At 37.2% G+C, this 21,168-nt stretch overlaps 1 protein-coding gene across 5 annotated transcripts in view; it reads right to left on the bottom strand.

Moving 5' to 3' along the window:
- mast2 (microtubule associated serine/threonine kinase 2) overlaps positions 1-21,168 on the bottom strand; it is a 126,914-nt gene that overhangs the window by 6,471 nt on the left and 99,275 nt on the right. For 4 of the 5 annotated variants that reach the window (XM_026213529.1, XM_026213532.1, XM_026213530.1 and 1 more), the window contains 21 exons: positions 21,043-21,134; positions 15,481-15,556; positions 14,885-14,905; positions 13,389-13,467; positions 12,354-12,508; positions 8,815-8,890; positions 8,006-8,215; positions 5,625-5,726; positions 4,621-4,753; positions 4,294-4,364; positions 4,094-4,203; positions 3,718-3,926; positions 3,472-3,610; positions 3,114-3,246; positions 2,853-3,018; positions 2,430-2,531; positions 2,080-2,202; positions 1,829-1,938; positions 1,005-1,159; positions 611-903; positions 199-408 (listed from right to left, as the gene is read on the bottom strand). In XM_026213529.1, coding sequence (XP_026069314.1) covers positions 199-408; positions 611-903; positions 1,005-1,159; positions 1,829-1,938; positions 2,080-2,202; positions 2,430-2,531; positions 2,853-3,018; positions 3,114-3,246; positions 3,472-3,610; positions 3,718-3,926; positions 4,094-4,203; positions 4,294-4,364; positions 4,621-4,753; positions 5,625-5,726; positions 8,006-8,215; positions 8,815-8,890; positions 12,354-12,508; positions 13,389-13,467; positions 14,885-14,905; positions 15,481-15,556; positions 21,043-21,134 — 2,765 coding nt within the window. The remainder of the gene's footprint in view (positions 1-198; positions 409-610; positions 904-1,004; positions 1,160-1,828; positions 1,939-2,079; positions 2,203-2,429; positions 2,532-2,852; positions 3,019-3,113; positions 3,247-3,471; positions 3,611-3,717; positions 3,927-4,093; positions 4,204-4,293; positions 4,365-4,620; positions 4,754-5,624; positions 5,727-8,005; positions 8,216-8,814; positions 8,891-12,353; positions 12,509-13,388; positions 13,468-14,884; positions 14,906-15,480; positions 15,557-21,042; positions 21,135-21,168) is intronic. The other variant, XM_026213533.1, reaches the window with a different exon arrangement.

The raw sequence follows: 21,168 nt of genomic DNA, 5'->3' as shown, positions 1-21,168 counted from the left end.
ATAAGACAGAGCCAGCCAGTCCAAAAAAGAGACTAGTAAGACATGGTCCATGTTCGTCTTGGAACAATATTTTTATTGACAAATCATAAGGATTTAAAAAAAAATTGGATTGCTAAAACTATCATCATATCATCCTATTGTTCAAGGACCAACAAGTCTTGCATGACAAAATCACAATTACCAATAATTTGTACTTACCAGCAGGAATCAAGAGTGAAAGTGTAGTTGCTGAAGCTGACTTAATGACTTTGTTAAGTGGGCGTGATGTGTGTTTTTCCGTATCTCCTGACAGCAGTCTGTGGCGAGCTCTACGAGCTGCTAAATCACTGATGGCTTTAGGAGTGAAGTTTTCAGATCCTTCAGCACTGTAGCGAGAAGCTCGATCCAACACATCACCAGAACCACCAGCTGAAATCACACAGATGAAAAATTAGCAGCGATATGTCTACAAAAAATGGCCAACTCTCAGAATAATAAATCCCATTCATTTTTGTATATGTGTTTTTTTTTTTATACCTCAATAAGTATAGGGCCTTAATAATACATGGTCTTAAAAATATTTTTAACATTTAAAAAATACTAGTTCCCAGAATAATTCCACAAGACTGACGTGTGAGTGTGGATTGGCTGATCTGGCTGGAAGTGGAGCCTGGTGTGGTTGGCGATTCATCCAGTCTGAGCTCTCTCTCCACAGGGAGCTCTGGTATGGCCTGAGGCAGATCTTCCCCACGAGGTCCCCTCACAGGGGTCTTCCTGCCCCCCACACCACCATCCTCTTCGCTGGAAATGGCGAATCGAGGCATTTCGATGATAGCCGAGCAGCAGCGGCGACGTACTGTCAGAGGCGGGCTGGAGTCACTCTCGGTGTGAGATGACTCGGAAACAGAGAGTCGCTTCCTTAGGCTACAAAAGACCAGTTCATTACACCATGCTGAACAAATATCTGACTACAATTTGACTACAAATGATTTATTTATCAGAATCACTTCAGGTGTTTCACTCACATCTCAGGTGAGCCCACCAGCCAGCTCCGGTCTCGAGACTTTAGGCCACTGAGACTGTCGATACGCTCTCCTCCCTCTTCACTCAGACTGCGTTTAGTGGGAGGAGGGGTGCGCTTCTCCTCATGCAAGGAAAGACGCTCCATACTACTGTACACCTAAACATGGGAGACCGATTTTGGTGGAGAGAATAAGATTGATTAAGTTATAAACAGTTAAAAACAGTATAAACTGCTGAAGACACTAGATTTAACTTAAAATTTAGCATAACAGATACAGTGTCTTTATATGTGACCCTAGACCACAAAACCAGTCTCAAGTCGCTGAGGTATGTTTTTAGCAATAGCAACAAAAAAAATATGGGTCAAAATTATTATTTTTTTTTTTTTTTCAAAAATCATTAGGATATTAAGTAAAGATTAAATTTCCTACAGTAAATATGAATTCATTTCATATACCGTAAGAATTCATTTGGACAAATTAAAAGGTGATTTTCTCAGTATTTAGATTTTTTTTGCACCCTCAGATTCCAGATATTCAAATAGGTGCATCTTGGTGAAATATTGTCTGATCCTAATATACCATACATCAATTGAAAGCTTATTTATTCTGCTATTTTGAAGAATGTAGACTTAAGACTGGTTTTGTGGTCCAGGGTCACATATATGCCATCCATATGCACTATTATACTTCATCCTACTTTGAACTACTGTATACTACTTGGCATAATTATTTTGATTTTAAATAAAACATTAGCTATCAATTGAATGTCTTATATCATTGTTTTTGCTGTCGTTAAGACATGTGTTGCATGTGTTACTTCACACCTTGCTGAATCGTGGTGAACAGGAGGAGAACTGACGGATTTCCAGATGGTCATCATCATTTGTGTCGTCCTCTTCCTCCGAGTCCACGTGATGATACCGATCTGAGCGTGCTAGTGGGGTCAAAGAAAGAGATTTCAAATTGTACTTTAGAGAATGTAGGCCCATGTGGTGTGCATCTGTATTGCAGAGAGAATAATGTGTCATTTTTTATATATAAATTTAACTACAGCCCCTGCTGCCTGAACACGTACTGTCAAAGTAGCTAGTGTCATCCTCCGACTCCAGCTGAGGAATGAACTCTGCCTTCTGCCTCAGGAGACTGTTCCAGTCCAGATCAGTAAAAAAACTGTGCTGTTTCACCTCAAACGCACTCCCTGTGAGACAGGGAAAGAGAAGATCTCTTCAAATATAAAAAAAAAAAAAAAAAAAACAGAGATGTAGGATAACATGAAAGAAAAAGTCTTTTTAAGATGTTCTGTTCAGGTTTATCCATAAACTATTAATCTCAGCAGATCAGTCAAGTCACTCCTCTAAGACTAAACTAGAGAATAGATCAAGTCAGAGTCTGTGCAAGTAAGTGTGAGCTTGTGTGCTAGAGGACCTGTTCCTAGACGCTCCAGAGGGTTTTGGCGCAGCAGTTTGGAGATGAGATCTTGAGCATCTGGAGGCAAAGCTTCATCACCTTCTGGCCAGATTATATCATCTATTGAACCACACATTCAGAATCATATTTCTTGAAGGACTCTCAACAACATCAGAATTAGGTTAACAGGTCAGATTTCAGAGCATTTTATCTTAGACAGTGAACAAAAGAATAGCCTGATTTTAGGGGTCTATTAAGTTTTTCAAAATTAATTACTGACCGGTAAAGAAGATCATCACTGATTAGGAAAGTAAGACTAATAATGATAATTGACATCACATACCATACAAGTCAAAAGTTTGGCCACTCGTGTTTGTATAATGTAAGCAATGTTTCTCATCATGAAAATTTTCAGAAAATAATGTTTTTTTTTGCACTTACCACTGATGACTTGTCCAAACAGCTCCTCAGGAGTATCCCCAAAGAAGGGAGCACATCCCACGAGAAACTCATACAAGATAACGCCCATGGCCCACCAGTCCACTGGCTTTCCATAGCCCTGCCTCAGAATGACTTCAGGAGCTATGTATTCAGGAGTACCACACACCTGATGTAGAGAGGAAAAAAGGGAGTATCCTTTTATTAACAATAATCAATAAATAAATATATAAATTCAACAGACAAAATACAAAGTTTCTGTACCTGTTTGTCCAGAAATTCACGGGCATCTTTTTCAATGTGGCCCTCATATAGATTGGTTGTTAAGCTCATTAAACCAATCTTGGACAGGCCGAAGTCTGTCAGTTTGATGTGTCCCATAGATGTAATCAGCAGACTGTTGAAAAACAGGCCATTCTTATTTCTGACATCAGTGAATATAAAAAAGGCCATCAATCCATCTAAAAACATAGCTGTCTAAACCAAAGCCAACTGATCTGTTATCAAGCTTGTTTTTGTACTCTTTGAAAGTGAGATGGAATCTAAAGAACAAATAAAAAGCCTTAAATAAATGATGGAAAGTCAACTACAAGCACCGTGGTTTGGTCTTAAGTGTACTTACTTGTCAGGTTTGAGGTCTCTGTGCACAATGCCATAATTGTGAAGGTATTCCAGTGCTAGAACAGTCTCAGCAAAGTACATGCGTGTCATGTCCACAGGCAGAGCCCCAATGTGCTTCAACAAAGTGGCACAATCTCCACCTTCAGAAACACATAAACACATTCAACTACAGCATCACTCTGTGGTGTATCCTATACTAAAATCCTCCATGACCTTAGTCACCCATAGTTCTATAAGTGTTTCTTACCCTCCACATACTCCATAACCATGCAAAGATGTCTCCTTGTCTCAAAAGAACAGAACATACTGACAACAAAAGGGTTCTCTGCAAATGTTAGGATGTCTCTTTCCACAAAGGCTTGCTGGATCTGGTTTCGCAGGATCAGGTTCTGCTTGTTGATCTTCTTCATGGCAAATCGCTGACGGGTCTCCTTATGCCTCACCAGAAACACAGCCCTAAGTGGAGAGAGGTATGCATCACTATTAAGCTTCTAATTGTTTAACTGTCTTCTTACTCTACAATTATTAAAGACAAGTGATGGGAGAGCCGATGGATAATGACAAATTTCAAAGGATTTAGCATTTATAATTATTGATGTGACAGTGAAATCCTGTTGTCTTACCCATAGGCTCCATTACTGATGAGTTTAATGGTCTCAAAGTCTTCCTCACGTGGAGTTTTAGTTTTGGGTTGAGGCTGAAGCTGAATTGGTTGTACGGTGGCTCCTCGACTCTGCACATGAACATCAACACTTTGTCTTAGTTGGATGTTATTGTACAGAGTCGGCAGAATCATTTAAGACTTCTCAATTCTATCACTCACGTCTGTGGAATCTGTCTCGGTCTCTGGCGTTTCAGGGTTACCACTGTCATAGCTGCTCAGCTGGGCCATTTCTAGAGAGTGAAAGTAAAAGGAGGGAATGAAAGTGAACAGGTGTCATTGAAAAACATCATAAATGTCATTGTAGTTCCCAATGTAGTACTACAAAAAGAGTTGCTTCATAGAATCCCCAAAAGCTTTTGGACCCTTATGTCACACTTAAACATTTATGTCGGGCATAACAAAGCATGACAACATTTCAAACCAACAATTTGTAAGTGTAGCATAATGTTCATATGCTTTTAAGACCACTGTAGGTAGAATTCTTACCCTCAAGGGGGTCCCTGGTGAGTCCCAGCTGGCTGATAATGTATCGAGGGATGTCAGACTTGATGCCCTGACCTTCTTTAGCATGATCTTCAGCAGCCTCCAACAGGTGGTAGAACTCCTCTGGATCAAACTCCTACAACACACACAGGGAGAAATAGATTCTCATGATATGATTAAAATTTGACATCAATCCCAATCATTTAATTCATTCTAGAAATTTTACTCTATAACAGCAAGGTACTGGAGGTACTACTTTCTTTAATCCTAGTTCCAGTCAAATATTTATAATCATTACATTCATAAGGTTCATTATATTCATTCATCTTTACTCAATGATTTATCAACCTTTTGTAACAGGCTAAAAAGTTATTCACACAAAAAGATGAAATAATGTCACACACACAGTATTTTAACAAACTACCATTTGAAAATGAAAGAACAGAAAAAAAATAAAAAGCCAAACAAACAAAAGGCCCAGCAAGGGCTAATATAACTAATACTGTAATAACAGGTTAGAATATTTTGTGTGTGCTTATATTTGGCAGGTATGTCTCCTGGAGATATTTGCGATGCCTTGTGCACACATGAAGCAATAAAATGTTAACAGCTCATTGCTCTCTCAGCTGCTTGTCCTCGATCAGTGCTGAGCTGTACTATATGCTGTCATACATCTGAACGCAAATGATTACTCAAAATACACATGTGGCCACAGACATGGAGCCCTGTAGCTTTGTGTGGAAGTCAGCTTTTGGGTTTATGTGTGTTTCCATAATGTCTGGTGTGATTTTTTTTTTTTTTAACAATTCAGCGAATCTGACAAATCACTGTGAATTTTGAAGGTTTACAATGTGGCCTTGATTCAAATACACATATCCTCCAGGTAAATCTACCTTTTTAATTATATGGTACCAAGCATGTGCTTCATTAATATGGAAAAGCAGTTTGCTCTGAAGCCTCAGTAAAATTATTTCCAGAATAGAGTCCCTTAAATTATCGGTGCTTACCAAACACTCCAGCAGACGAGCGGGTCGGGCGATGATTATCATCAGCTTTTTAACCAGCTGGGTGACAAATGTCACCTCCCCACTTTCTGAACGCTCATGAGCCTAACAACAAACAGAGAAAAAAAATGAACAGATTTGAAATAGCTTGACCTAACTTGACCTTCCGCTTACACAGTGACGAATGAGCAAGATGCTGATATCAGAAGCAATATCAGTCGAGATTTTTGACACTCAAAGCACTACGATGAGGGATAGGTTAAATTATGCGTACAAAAAGAGTACATACAAAGGAAGAGTGTAAAAGGAGCAGAAAGGAGAGAGTTCATCAATAGAAGAGCAGTACATTGTTAGATGGTTAAACAGCCGGCTGACAGTAATAGAGCCATCTCTGACAGACAGCACTGCCACCTCAGGGGATGTCTAATCAGCCTCTGAATTATTTATACAGGTAATGAAACCGCAAGTGAATCGCACACTCAGGATAATAAAGGGCCTCTGCACTGAGTAAATACACTGCAGACAGACAAGTATCAGCAGTGAGAGATAAACGATGACGGAGTGATTTGGTTTAGCACACCTTAAACTAGATGAAATGAGATACTCTACACATAATCTATACATAAAGTCAATAAGGTCAAGCGTACAAAAGGTCGATAGAAGATCCTCAGGATTCCTCTAGGCCCAGACATCATGGTGATAGCCAGGTCACTTAAGTGACCCGGCCTTGAGATTGGCTCCTGTGGTTTTTAATGATGCAACCATGAAAGACTGAATGATATAGACTCATCATTTAAAAAGACAAATGTCCAGTTTAATAAATAAAGCCTATAAACGAGGACAAAGAAAAATGCAGGTCAATAGTGAAAGACCTTATGAAAAAAAAAAAGAGGAAGATTGGAACAGTGGAACATATACCTGTGCCATATCAGTTATGAGCCAATATTAGTGGTTTTTATTTATTTATTTATTAGTATTGGTCAATATTAATTATATATTGGAGGACATTTAATTGAACATTTTATATATTTTTGATCTATTTATTTATTTTTCAATACAAAATAGCGTAGAATTATAAATCACGGTCATATAATAAAAATTTGTATTATATTGTTGGTATCACCCAGAATGTTAATAACAGTGCATCCCTTTATATTATGGACTAAATTCGGTTTAAAGTGTAATATACTATAACTGACAAATATTTAAAATCCTTCTACAATTATCCATTTGATTAAAGTAAACAATAACAGGTGTATTATGAGACATAAAAATATTCTAGTTACAGTCCATATTTTGCATGTGAAATTGTCATAGCACAGGTGAGTCTACAATTCAACAACATAAAACAGCTTCTATTAGACTATGAGCTTGACTCAACGCAACTCTGCATAGTAAAAACAATCAGGAACTCAACTGTTAGATCCACATGGTTTCTGAGCGTGCTCTGCTCCCAGCACTCTAAAATCTGCTGAAGAACCTCCTCTTCCTCCAGCCGCCTCTGCCACGAAACGCAAGACATCCTCTGAGATAGCGAGAAGCGTTAAATGGAGAAGTCGGAAATGCTTTTCGGAGCACACCTGCTAAAGATGCGGTTTATACCACGATCCCCGTCTGGCCCACCTGTCACCATCGGCCCCCAAACTAAATTAGCCAATTAACTCGGGCTGAATGATGTCATCCGTACTCGCCTGAATGCCAAGTATGGCTGCGGCAATAGCTCGGCGACTGCATGAGATCACGATGTGCGCATTTTTGATTCTGGCAGGCAACAGCAACAAGATGGTTATGGACCACCAACCGAAAGAGGGGAAAACCCAACCTGATCCCACCTTCCATTCTCACTCCCCCCCTTTCTCTCTCTCCCACTCTGTCTCTCGCTCCCCGCACCCTCCTCTTGGGTGCCTGGGATACTCATCCATTACCAGTGGTGGTTACTGGAGTGTGAAATTAAAATCAGGAAGGTGCTGCACCCCCATTCCAACCCTACACAACAAACACACACTCTGGTACATTCCTGCACACATGATTTGTGGATTTGGAATGGGACCTCTGGGAGTCATAACGCTGCCCCTGAGGCACTGTGACTGAACTAATCAAGACATCAGTATCCTGACTAATGCAGATGTGACAGGTGACCACAGACCCAACAGAAGAAAAAAAATCGTCAGGGAACCAAAAATCACAAGAGTTGTTTGTGACAGCCCAGCTGTCATAGAGATGACCTCTTCTCTGATGTGATGACATCACCACTTTGGCTGACATAGATTTATATTAAGGAATCCACAAGAAAGGCCTTGCATGACAAGGAGTTAATACCCTTGAAATAAATGCAGACAACTTCCTACATACTCTCCACATGGGGATAATCTTTGCATACTCACATCTTGGTGTAGCTTCTCAAGGTTCTCCTGTAGTTCATAGAAGTAGCGGGAGGTGATGAGACCCTCACGGGATTTGTCCAGGCAGTCCCGAGACAATTCTATGACCTGGTGGTGGATGAAGCTCAGGACGCCATCAGCTAAAGGCATGACTTTGTCAGGAGCTGAGGAGAATATGAAATCAGCCAGCCGTTCCTCCATCTGAGCAGTAGCCTGTGGGATAGAAGGGTCCTGGTAAGGGCTGGGTTGAAACAAAGGCCAAGCCATGGAGAAAGAGAGGCAACCAGCCACCCACAATGTGTTACTGTACATTTATTCAATCACTTTTTTTTTTTTTAATTTTCAATTGTTTTTTATTTAAAAAACCAAGTATGATTTTTTTTTATATTATGCATATAGGCAATGATAAAACACGGATATCTCTGTGTGTGTGTATATGTATTTTTTTTTTTTTTTTACAGATATCAAGCAACAGAGAGTGGTTTATTTATTATTTATTGTCTATACACATTAATGGTAATTTGAGTCTTGCCAATTTTTTTTATGTTAAACAAGCTTATTTATTTTTATTTTTAATATACTTTTTATTTAATTATTTAAAATTATTATTACTATTATTATTGTTATTAATATATTTATATGATATACAGTTACTATTCTATTATCATTCTAATTTTTATTAATAATAATAATAATAATAATAAATATTTTCTTTCGCTATGTGTATTGATGCTCTGGCAAAGCAATTTTAAAAAAGTATTGTGTGAAAATGAGACTTATCCAAGTGCAAGTTCATGAGTTTTAGACCTCACCTTAGGGAAACGCTCCTTGTAGACATGGTTCATCATGACGATCTCATGGTCAAATAATATGGGTGAGCGTCCAGGGCTAAAGACGAGAATAAATAAAAACAAAATATGTAAAAAATAAATAAAAAATGGGACTTAGCCATTATTTATTTTTAAACCAATCATATATTTTCAACTCCAATGTCCCTCTTCCTTCAAGCAGATGTTGCTTGTTGGCCTATACCTGTAATTAAATGTTGATGACAGATTGGAGCACCTGTATTTTCTGACATAGCCATTCATGTCAAAGTAGCATCTTCAATCAGAAACACTCCGGAGGGAACACTGAGAGATACAGGTTCTGTAGATAAGTGAGTATGTGTGCATTTCAGTCAGGGACAACGATTACAGATACAGCTGGGACCGCATGAGTCACTCCTGTTAGTAAAGATAAGCAGGTCATGTGACCTTAAGGATGAGGTAATGCTGTTAAGTCATCAATCGAAGGCTTGTGCTCCTTATTAGACCTCCTGATTGAATGAATATATACTAACCATAGCACATTTGATCAACCTCCAGGGTGCTGTTGAGAAATGCCGAAACAAACACACACACACACATACACTAAATTGGCTCATTTACAGCTCTGTCAGTAACAATAAGAGAAGGGAGAAATATTCTAGTCAAATCTACAACTTACTTGAGAGCCATTTCAATCAAACATTACGATCTGACCATGGCTGTGATAAAGGTTAACTCTGACAGAGACTGATTCGAAGCCGAAGGGAGCTGCATTAACAATCACACTAAGAATATTTCCCCCGCTGAGTGAGGTAGAGAGAAAAGACAAGGGAAAATGAATAAAAGAAAATACCTTAGAGCGATTCTCTTATTAAATAATGTGTGCAACCACCATGTGGTTGCAAAGAATCACAGTGATCTTCCTGCGGCACAATAACATTCTGCATTATACAGATGATAATTAGTGAATGCGATTATTTTTCTCTGATGGACGCAGATATGTCCTTGCAGCCCTAAAAATCATCACGTTTTTGAGAAATGACCTTGTAAAAAGATTCTCATTATATTTTTAAGTCAAATAAATTTAATTGAAATAGATGTATACTGTATGTTCTGTGCAGGAACATACTGGAAATAAGTGGAAAGGACAAGTATTCTTATGAGTTTTTTTATGGGTAAAAAAAAAAAGGAAAAAAAGAATAAAGTGTTCACATATGTTAGAAAGTATAAAAAAGAGAAATAGAAGTACAAAAAGAGAGAAACAATATTTGAACAAATTTTCAACTCTAAGTACGAAACCTACTTAATCTGTTACAACTTTATTTTTCCAAGGAATTTGGATTTTTGTGTCCGAATATGAAAATCTATAAAATGTTAAATGCTTAATGTCTGAATATTCAGCATTCCATAAACCTGAAGCAGACAACACCCAATCACCTCCATTAAGATTCTGAAGTGAAAAATGCACTTCCATGTGGGTAATTTTTTTGAATGAAGTCTGTTACACTCACCAAGGGTGCATGTCTTCGATCAAAAATAAAGTAAAAAAAAAAAAAAATTATATATATATATATATATATATATATATATATATATATATATATATATATATATATATATATATATATATATATATATATATATATAATTTTAAATAAATTAATAAATAAAATTTTAGATATTATTATAAATGTATTTATTTAACATAGAAATTGTTTCTAGCCCGGTAGTCCATTATGTCTATATTGTATTGTATATTGTATGTACATATACATACATACAGAACATAATTATTTAATAAGGATTTCTTTATCAACATCATCGTGTTGATTTTTGTACAAGCACTCACCTCTCGTACTTTCTTTATAAACAAAAGAATTATCTGAAAAGTATGTGAAGACTCACCAAGACAGATACTATCACATGGAACAAAAGCCAAACAAAGGAAGGGACTGCTAGAGAGAGAGGAGGGGAAGAGAGTGTGTAAATGTGTCACAGTTGAGCACAGACCTCTAAATGTGCCTCAGAGGAGCTGGAAACCAGGGAAATCAGCTAGTTAATTGGCTGTGATAGAGTGGTCTGCACTAACACAAACACACACAATTGGATGACGTCACCAACAAAGCCACATGCACCACTGTAGTCATTTCAGACATTCTGATTTTACATTATGTGCAAGTTTAATTAGAATTAACATATTAATTTCAATAAAAAAAAAAATGGCTTGGCCAGCCAGAAGGAATCCAGAAATTGACCAATGTATTCTGTCACGGAGTTCTTTATTCCAATAATATTCTAATCTCCAGCTACTGCTACCAATTAATTTGACATATGGATGATGGATGGTGACCACTGTACGCTGAGCTCATTACTCCTTGAGTGTGAGTTGAAAGATGTGAAGAGAAAGAACGATGGAAAACCGTCAATGACCACTGCATTAAGAAACGTCCCTGTCAGTTCTTTCTGCGTGTCTGTTGTCAGTGGCGTGAAATTAGCATAATACTGCTCCATTAAAACATCTCTCATTAACCCGTTCTACCTAATCTCCCCCTCCATCCAGTCGTTTTATCCTTCTCTCCCTTCTTTCAACAGTAGAAATGAATAATCCTGGGAAGATGCAATCTGTAAGATGTGGCAACTGCAAACCACACTACCTCATCCAATATTTATGGATCTAATTCTGGAGTGCTGAACCCCCTGCTGAGTGTGTCTAGATACTAAAAGAGGCAAAGCCAGTGTTTCCTGAATAAGTCATCTTAACAGAAAGAGAGAAAGAGCCAGAGGGGAAAAGAGAGAGAGGAAGAGAGATGTGTTTACAGATAAGATGCTCATGAAGGAGGTCTCTTTCTTAGCATTGAAGAAGAAAGAATTCAGTCTGTCAGGTCCTGGGCAGAAGTGTGCGAGTGACTACTAGAGTAATCATACAACTCTTCTGCGGTGAAAGAGAGTAGATAAGATGAATCCAGGTCAACACAAAATCTATGCATATTTGTATATTTCACAAAGGCTTTGGATAGCGTGACATATTTCTTAGATATTATTTCCATAACAACTACATAGATTCCCCCTCGTTCACAACAACAAAGATGAATTTGGACATTTTTAAATACTACTTTAAAAAAAAAAAATATATATATATATATATATATATATATATATATATATATATATATATATATAGTTTTTATTGCTTGTATATAATGATTAAAAAAGCAATTACAGATTTTTTTTTTTTTGAGGGGGGGGGGGGTGAAATATGACTTGGACACATTGACAGGCAGAGAGAAGCATAAAGAAAGTTGTAAGGCAGAGGAGTGACGATGCATCAATGTGAAGGGCACACAGGTGAATAACATGTCTGCTACCTTGGAGGAGTCAAAAGTCTAGAGAATGAGGTGTGGCAGTTTCCTGTCAGAGCTCAAGATTTGGCATTTAAGAGTGGGAGCCTGAGGGCCCAGCTGACATCACAGACTCACAACGTCATGTTCACTTGAAGGGCAACTTTTGATTGCTGTGAAATGGGAATCTGTAAGTGATTGTACCTGAGACTGCGGGAGCGTGGCCGCATGGCTGGAGATCTTCTCCCATCCTCATCCGTGATGCTCTCTGAGCTGAAGTGTTTGGTGAGGAAATGCAGCTCATCTGCAGTGGGCTGGAAGGGCAACTGGTGCAGCTTTTCCTGAGATGAACATGATGACTGTGAGAAGCAGAGAGGGAGGGATTACAAGGATAGAAGGCATTGCATTGGCTGCCCTGACTGTCAATCAGCTGCCTTAGTTGGCATAATGTTGTTGATTGGTAATTTGAATAAATTTTTTATTTAGATACATTTTTTTTTAAATATATATAATCTACTGAGAAAATGTCCAGGTAATATTTAAACTCAGAATTAGTTACTAATGATATTTTTCATAAAGAAAGTAAAGCCTAATTTTAGGATCATTAAGCCTTTTTGCATTGTGACATTATTAAACTTCTTATTACTTTAGTACTATAAAATAAATCATTCTCATTACTATAATACATAACGATAATTGCCATTATAATAATGTCACATTGTAAAAAATCTCAATGACCATAACAATAGGTTCCATTTTCTTTAGAATATAATTTCTGGACCTTTCAGAGTTTTTATGAGCTTCACCCAATTGATCCAATGACATTTGTTCTTAATCAGTAGATTTTTTTCCCCTAGTGTTTAGTGCTGAATAAAAGCTCTGCAGCCTTTAGAATAAAAATGTGGCGTAACTAGAAAATGTATTTTTATGTTTCTGCAGAGAACGGGGCTTATGCAATTTGAGCATATTCCCCAATGAAAGCAACAACCAGACTGAGTTACAGTCAATTTTCAGGGACAGAACTCTTTTGAAGTGAATGCACTGGCTTCACTTCAGGCTAAATCGAGCTGCTTTGTACCTAGAGTTTATCCCACTGCAGGGTCAATAGGATAAACCTTCTGGGTAAATTAAGGTTTGGGATCAAATGCAATACCAGACAATGATGGATATATCTGGGGGTTGATACATCACAGAGGGACTACAGAAAGAACATGAGAACAGACACATGCAGACACTCACAGAGACTGTTGAGCTTGGGGTGTTTGTTCCATAGCCAGAGGATGGCAGAGAGGCAAGAGACCAGCGACGGCCATCAGTCCTAAAAGAGTGGATGAGGGAAAGGTGAAAATGTGTTCTTTACAAATCACTGCGAAAACAATAAAAGCAACACTGATTCAAATGTCCACAATATCTGACATTTGAACAATAAACAATAATGATGATTGTTACATTCAACCGTGCTCAATAAGCCTTGCATAAAAGTGCCATATAAAGCATCTGCAATCATGGCTAAGTGGCCCGCACAGGAACTTGTGTGTACTTTTATTGCAGATACACATACAGTATTGTTCAAAATAATAGCAGTACAATGTGACTAACCAGAATAATCCAGGTTTTTAGTATATTTTTTTATTGTTACGTGGAAAACAAGTTTCCAGTTGGTGCAGTAGATTCTCAGAAAACAAACAAGACCCAGCATTCATGATATGCAATTAGTTGAAAGGGGTGTGCTCAAAAAAATAGCAGTGTCTGCCGTTGACTGTACAAACTCAAAACTATTTTGTACAAACGTTAGTCACATTGTACTGCTATTATTTTGAACAATACTGTATGAAGCCTTTTCATGCAAATAGCACAGTGTGAATATGCCTTAAGTGGCATGATGGCTAGTTATACATTCACTTATCCCTCAAGCACATTAACCAATGATGACTGACATTTACAATTTAACGGACTGTCAGTGTTCCTTTACTTTGACAAAATAAGGAACTTTAATCTGTTTGAATGCTGATTGCAATAAGCATTGAGCAAAACATACCTGTAAACAAGGCTGTAATGATTTTAATACCGAAGACAACCAAATGAACACATTCAGGATTTTTTTTCTTTCATTTTTTCTTGAAATAAATGAATTATTTTATTCAGCAAGTGGATCAAATTGATAAAAAAATTACAGTAAAGAATTTTTTTATGTTACAAAAGTTTTCTATTTCAAATAAATGCTGTTCCTTTGGAATTTTTTTAACCATCTGTGTACAAAACTATCTGTTTCCACAAAAATATTAAGCAGCACAACTCTTTACCACACTGATCATAATGACAATAAATGTTTCATGACCAGTAAATCAGCATATTACAGTGTATTCTGAAGGATTATGCAACACTGAAGACTGGAGTAATGACTGCTGAAAACTCCCCTATCACAGGAATAAATTATATTTTCAAATATACTGAAATAGAAAACAGTTATTTTAAATTCTACAATATTACAATTATTTGTTCTAAGCACACAGTCAAGCTGTTTGTATCCAGCCAGCTGATGGAGGAGGGATGATTAATAATGTAGCTTTCCGATACATAAATGAAGTTGTCTGAGATGTTTTTAAACAGATTTGACTGTCAGCTCTAATTAAATGGAAACATGATGGTTGATGTAAACAGCCATGCTTGAAGCATACACAGGAAATGATGTTATAAGAGAACTGGGTAAGTATTGAGAAGTTGGTAAATATTACCTGTCGGCCCTGTGTCCATGGCTGTATGGAAGAGAATAAAGCATAAAAAAGCAATGCTGCTGTGAGAAAACTCCCTGGATTCTTATCTGTAAAACCTTTTGCATTATTAGAGTGCTGTACTGTGTCCATTAGGTGGCACTGTTGGTCCACGAGTGTTTTGGACTGGATGACTATATGGTTTTGATCTATGGCTGACATTCAAACGAATCCTTTTAATTAAGCCTGGGGTCATCAGCTCTGCGTGTTCTCTCCCAGTTGTTAAAACATTACCATCTTTTGCTGCTCAGTTACCAATTCAGATTCACTCATTAACATTCTTGGTGTCATTATTCATAGCCACAGTGAAGGATTATGGGATATTACAAATTAATTGAAAGCAGGGTGCTTAATAACCTGCACATGAGAAGCAATCTACGACAACAATATTTGCAAAAGAGCAAATATATATTACTAGCTCAAACTTTAATTTGCAAACATTTTAAAAAGACTGTAAAAACTTTTATTAAAACTCACTGCCAGAATGTGGAATATTTTACAATGAAATGTTGTATATAAGATAAACTAACTGTGGGAGATTGACCTTTGACTTCACTCACCTGCGAGCTGGCACAAAAGAGAAGTGGCCTGCAGTGTTTGGAGAGAAATTACGTGGGCTGTCCAATGGGCTGCTTCCTGAAAGAGACCAAAAATGTTACATTTAGGGAATTATTTACAAAAATCAAAAATCATTATTTACAACTTTATTGTTTTATTGTTTTTAAGTTCAATCAATTATTAGACCAGACTGTTAAAAATAACTGTCGAAATAAACATGCAATTACTTCATACTTCACCAAGAGAAACATATTGGGCCCTATCTTGCACCCAGCGCAATTGACTTTGTACACCGACGCATGTGTCATTCCTATTTTGCATCCGCGCCAAGCGCGCTTTTCCCTCCACAGAAGCACGTCGCTAAACTAGTGAATGAACTTGCGCTCCCTGGGCGGTTCAGCGCAAAAAAGGAGGCGTGTTCCGGCGCAAACAATCCCTGGTGCTATTTTGCTGTTACATTAAACAATTGCGCCACTGACCAGAAAAAACCTAGTCTAAAGTCAGTGGCGCATTGCGCGTTGTTCATTATGCTATTTTAAGGGCGCATGCTTGACCATAATGTATAGCGTGCACAACGCGCATACACTTTGCTCATGTAATCTACACAGATGCAACAGTTATTTTTGCAAATCATAAATTGTTACACTAAAAAAATATTAACACATGAGATGACGGAAATCATTGTGGTGTGACACGAAGATGTGAAAAAAATAGGCATAAATCTAGTTTACAAATTATTCAGGCTAATTATTCTCCCATTCCCATACAACACAACTTCTCTGTCTTTCACTGCTCTTACAAGAACATCAGTCTCCTCGGCTGTGAACCGCTCCTGGCGTGCGCCTGGTAAATACGCCATAATAATAGCAATCCATAATGGAACTTGCGCACCTGCTTTTAAAGGGAATGTTGGATGACGCTCTGATTGGTTTATTTCACGTTACGCCCAAACCACACCTATGAATAATGAAGCTACTTCAGACCAACCCATTTTAGATTTGCGCCGGGCGCAAGAGCCATTTATCCCGCCGGGAAAATAGCAACAGCGCCGAGACCCGCCCACAAAGTTACTTGCGTTTCGCGCTTTGACACTTGCATTTCAGATCGTTAAAATAGGGCCCATTTTCCATCATAAGTAAACGCAATTACCCTAAGGTCTTCTTTTCTGCAGATCTTTCCCATTTATTTTATGATTTAAAGCCCTTATAAGATAACAAAGCCCTTCAGAAGGGTGGGCTTCTTATGTAGGGCGCGTTGAGAGCTGAGATACAGGGATACAACATACTTTGATCTTTCCTATTCTTCTGCACAGCTCATCGAGAATAGATTACTGCTTAGAGAGTGAGGCACTTACAGTGTTTAAGTGCTTTAGACAACAGCCCCTTCCATCAAAAATAACTCAAGTGCAGTGATACTGCATAATGAAGGTTATTTAATGATTTGCAGACCATGAGCAATTAATCCTTTTTTGATTAACTGAAGCTTGAAATCATATTCAGGGGATTTTGCTAAGAACACATTCTTTATCTCTATTCCAGAGGTATTTAAATGGCAAGATGATTTCAAATCAGGGCTTTTTCACAGTGTGGTACATTTTTACATCAAAATTGAAGATGAAATGCATAAAGAGTATAGCTAATAGATTAAAACCTACATGACAGCTATGACTCATTTTACTAGATAAAAATGAGAACATTTTATCTAAAAACCACTATTGTGAATTAATGAGCACAGATACAGTATCATCAATCAATCCAGTCAATCCAAACAATGGGGCACTCCAATCTGGACTGTGTGGTATGGCTCGGGCCACAATCCCCCATGCATTAATCATGCATTAATGCATTCACCAAGCGGCCTATGCCAAATCTTAAATATTAATGAGAGCATAATTCCTTGTCAGGAAGTGACTGTAGGAACAGCTGCGCACAGCTGGACAGGGACACGGAGCAATGTGGATCCGTCACAGAAATGCATTCTTTTAAAGGAGAATCCAGTCACGGAGAGAGAGGGAAATGGCACACTGGTGTGCTACACAGTGAAGCACCAGCTTATTTTTCATCATGAAGACTGTAGTGGATGAAGGGTTCACTGAAGGGATGCAGACACTCTCTCCTACAATGCACAGCTGAGAGAAGACAACCAGTCAGCACCCTGTTGAATCACACATGCTACATTCACACCACAGCTGAATGTGGTACGGATGAGGTTTTTGGAAGATAGTCTGAAAATTCATACTGAATCTGACATTTTCAACTTTCATATGTGGAAATAAACATGTTGATTTTATAAAAATGTGACTTCATGTGAACACAGGGGAATTCATGTAATGTTTTAGTCATTTTAACTCGGCATTCTTCATAACTGCATGCTCATTTTGTCCTTCCTTCACTCAAAATATCAATGTATATATTGCACAATATAAAGTAATATACAGAAAGGACCAAAACATACAATTACTATATAGATCAAATGTTGTGACACTTGCATTGAAAAGTGTTAAAATACTAATGGTAATAAATTTATGAGTGAAAGTCCAAACTTCTTTGAATGTATAATAATAATAATAATAACAACAACATAATTTTTTTAAAATAAAATAGTAAATAAATAATATGAAAGAACGGTATGAAATGTATTTATTATTTGTTTTAATTAAATAAATAATAATAGTAATAATATAAATATGTAGGGATATTAAGAGCTCGAATAGACAAAGGTCAACAGGCTTTGCTTTAGCCAGGTAGCAGGCCAGCAAAAAAGTTAAAAATTAAAATTACCCTCCTGCTAAACCATATATACATATCCGGTTAAATACATAACAAATCAGATTGTTCTACCCTCACACAGTGATTTATTATTATTATTATTATTATTTTTTTTTTTATAAAAATCTATTTAATATGCTTACACAAACAGCAGGATCTCAGTAGTAGTGAGTTCTTCTTGTCTTAAGTAATGACACCTCACAAAGCACTGCAGTATTTAATTCTTGTGCTGCTGGTGTCCTAAACTAGCAAACAGCTTCCTGAAACCAACTGTAATGAGTGCAGTGTGGCACTGCAAACCCCCTGTTGAGTCTGAAATCATTTAGCCTCTGTGCTGCTTCTGTTGGCAGCCGCATTAGAATGCTGCTAATGGCTTTGAAGTGCTTAAAATGAAACCGCGTTTGGGTTAATGTTCCATTTTAGGCCTGGTCATTTCAAAATTGCAAGCACACAGATTCAAGTGATGCAGTAGGGACAACACAATCAGTGTTTCCTTTTAAACTCATGTGGGTTACATCGAGACTGCAAAATATATTATCATTATAATAACCCTGAATCTGTATTCTACGATTATAGTGTGGTATTAAACTAAGCTATTGGCTTTTTTCACACTCTACTGTGTATGCTGGTTGTTCAATCCAGTAATTTAGTGAGTAGATGGGGTTGTCAAGCAGACTTCAATGATCAGGACTGCAGCACATTATTTATCATTTTAAGAGCCCTGCTGAACTGTGTAAACATGATCTGTGTGCTTTACGTGTGCTCATGACCTAACATCAGTTATAAACACACATCTAGTCATCGCTCTCTCTCTCTCTTCACACACACACATTCACAGAAAGAGAGCAAGCCGGCTGGTTTTGACAGCTGATCTCTCCATTTCTCTTTCCTGCTCAGATTTTCCACAGTGTGGAAGTGACACAAGGGATACACCCACTGGAGCAGCAGCACTTTTACGAAGTGTTTTATCACCAGCTTCAGCTTTATTAAAGCATTACTGTGACAACTGAAGTGTTACATAGTACTTAACCATTCTCTTGGTTTTCTGAATGACAAATCTCTGATATACCGTACTGATTTTTGTTTTACCATAATTAGTTTTATAATTATAAAACATTTAAAAAATACATAAAAATATTGTTTTCCATATTCAATATTCGAAACAAAATACTGAAAATATTCATTCTGTGGCTTTTTTTAATGTAAAGTTGTAATATTTTACAAAAAGGCTGGTTTTGCTAACAGTAGTTAATGCATTACGTATCATTAACTAACAATGAACAATTTTAAAGAATTTAGTAAAGTTAACTATTAATGTGAATTATTAAGAGTATATTCATAAACTAACACTACTTAATGCATTGTTGTATTATTCATTTGTACTTAATAAAATAATCAATTAACTAATGTTAATAAGTTGAACTTAAGCAATGACTAGTGATTGTGGTCACTACCATGTTGAAATGTTTCAAACTCCAAGTTTATTATTGGACTGAGAGGATCTACTGAAGCATTCCACATATTTTGCACCATCCATTCTTCCTTCTGTTTTAATAAAATGGCTAGTGCCCAAAGCATGAAACTACCATCACCACAATTCACTGTAGATATAGTGTTTTGTGGTCTGTATTAGATATTAGATTTTACACCAAGTAAATCATATTGCATTTCAGTTAAAAAGGTATACCTTGGTTTCTACTGACCACAAAGTATCTTTCCCACATCACTAATGGGTCAGTATAATAGTTTATGGCAAAACCCTGATGTTTTCACATCGCTTTTCTTGACTAATGGCTTCTTTTGGCCACCCATAGATTCTTTCCTTATGAAACATTTTGTGAATTACTGAAATGCTCTTTAGCTTATTTTCACAGCAGTTCTTCAGATTAACAATCTAAATCACGATCCTTTAACAGTTGGGTTATTATCCACATAGAGTATTGGCTACTTTAATGGGCATTTCATGTTATTTAAATGCACGGGTAGAGGACAATTAAACAGCAAATATGCCCCCATTAGAACAACTGTCTTTTGTGCTTTTGTAAAATGAAAATGTTTGGTTACTCTCATTGACAATGAACTCACCACTTCACACACAACCGAGAATCAATCATCTCATCTCCATGATAACTTAAAATGACCTCCTCCTTGCATACACACTTGTCTAGTCTGTGTGTATGTATAACACATGGATTTGATTATGCCTCATGTTTTACAGGGAAAGGCAGATAAGAAGATTTTCAAACTCAGAATGACGTATTTCAGACAAGATGGAAAGTACAAATCTGCCAATCCCTAAGGAGGCATACAGAGAATTTGTATTAGAAAATGTCAACTGTCAATCCATTCATTATGCCCATGAATTAGATGAGAAATCCCTGCACCACATTAGAATTACTCTATGGCAAACTGAGATGTGATTGTTGCTATGGAGATATAATGTAATATTTAGCGAACAGCTGCCACACAGCTTTCCATAATTTTCTGTGCAACAAGACAAACAGCATGTGAAGCAAACTTGTGAAGTGTGTGCTGTTTGTATGGCTCTGGTCCAGAGTCTAGTAAAATGTCCACAGTCTACATAGCCAGCTACCTATAAAACAGCATTCTAACAGAAAAAGACACCTTAAAAGTGTCTGAATTTTGCAAAAAAATGAAAATAAAAATCGCAATCAAAGTTTTTTGTAAGGCAGCATAAAGTTTCTGGAACAGACTTTACATAGGGAGCATCAAATGCAGCTCAAAATGGTTTAAAACACATCTTGTATAAGGGGGAGGGAGAAGTATATCTTTTACCTGGGTGTCCATGCAGTGGTGAATGGGGCCGAGGCAGAGTAGGAGAGGTGCTGGATGTCACTATCAAACTCTTTCTGTTGCTGGTCCGACAGCTGTAGAAAAGAACCAAAAACAAAATTCAGGATG

Source organism: Carassius auratus, chromosome 31, assembly GCF_003368295.1.
Source record: "Carassius auratus strain Wakin chromosome 31, ASM336829v1, whole genome shotgun sequence".
In the NCBI taxonomy this organism is placed as follows: Eukaryota; Metazoa; Chordata; class Actinopteri; order Cypriniformes; family Cyprinidae; genus Carassius; species Carassius auratus.
The sequence above is the reverse complement of the archived record's forward strand: the minus strand, read 5'-3'. Positions and strand labels throughout refer to the sequence as shown.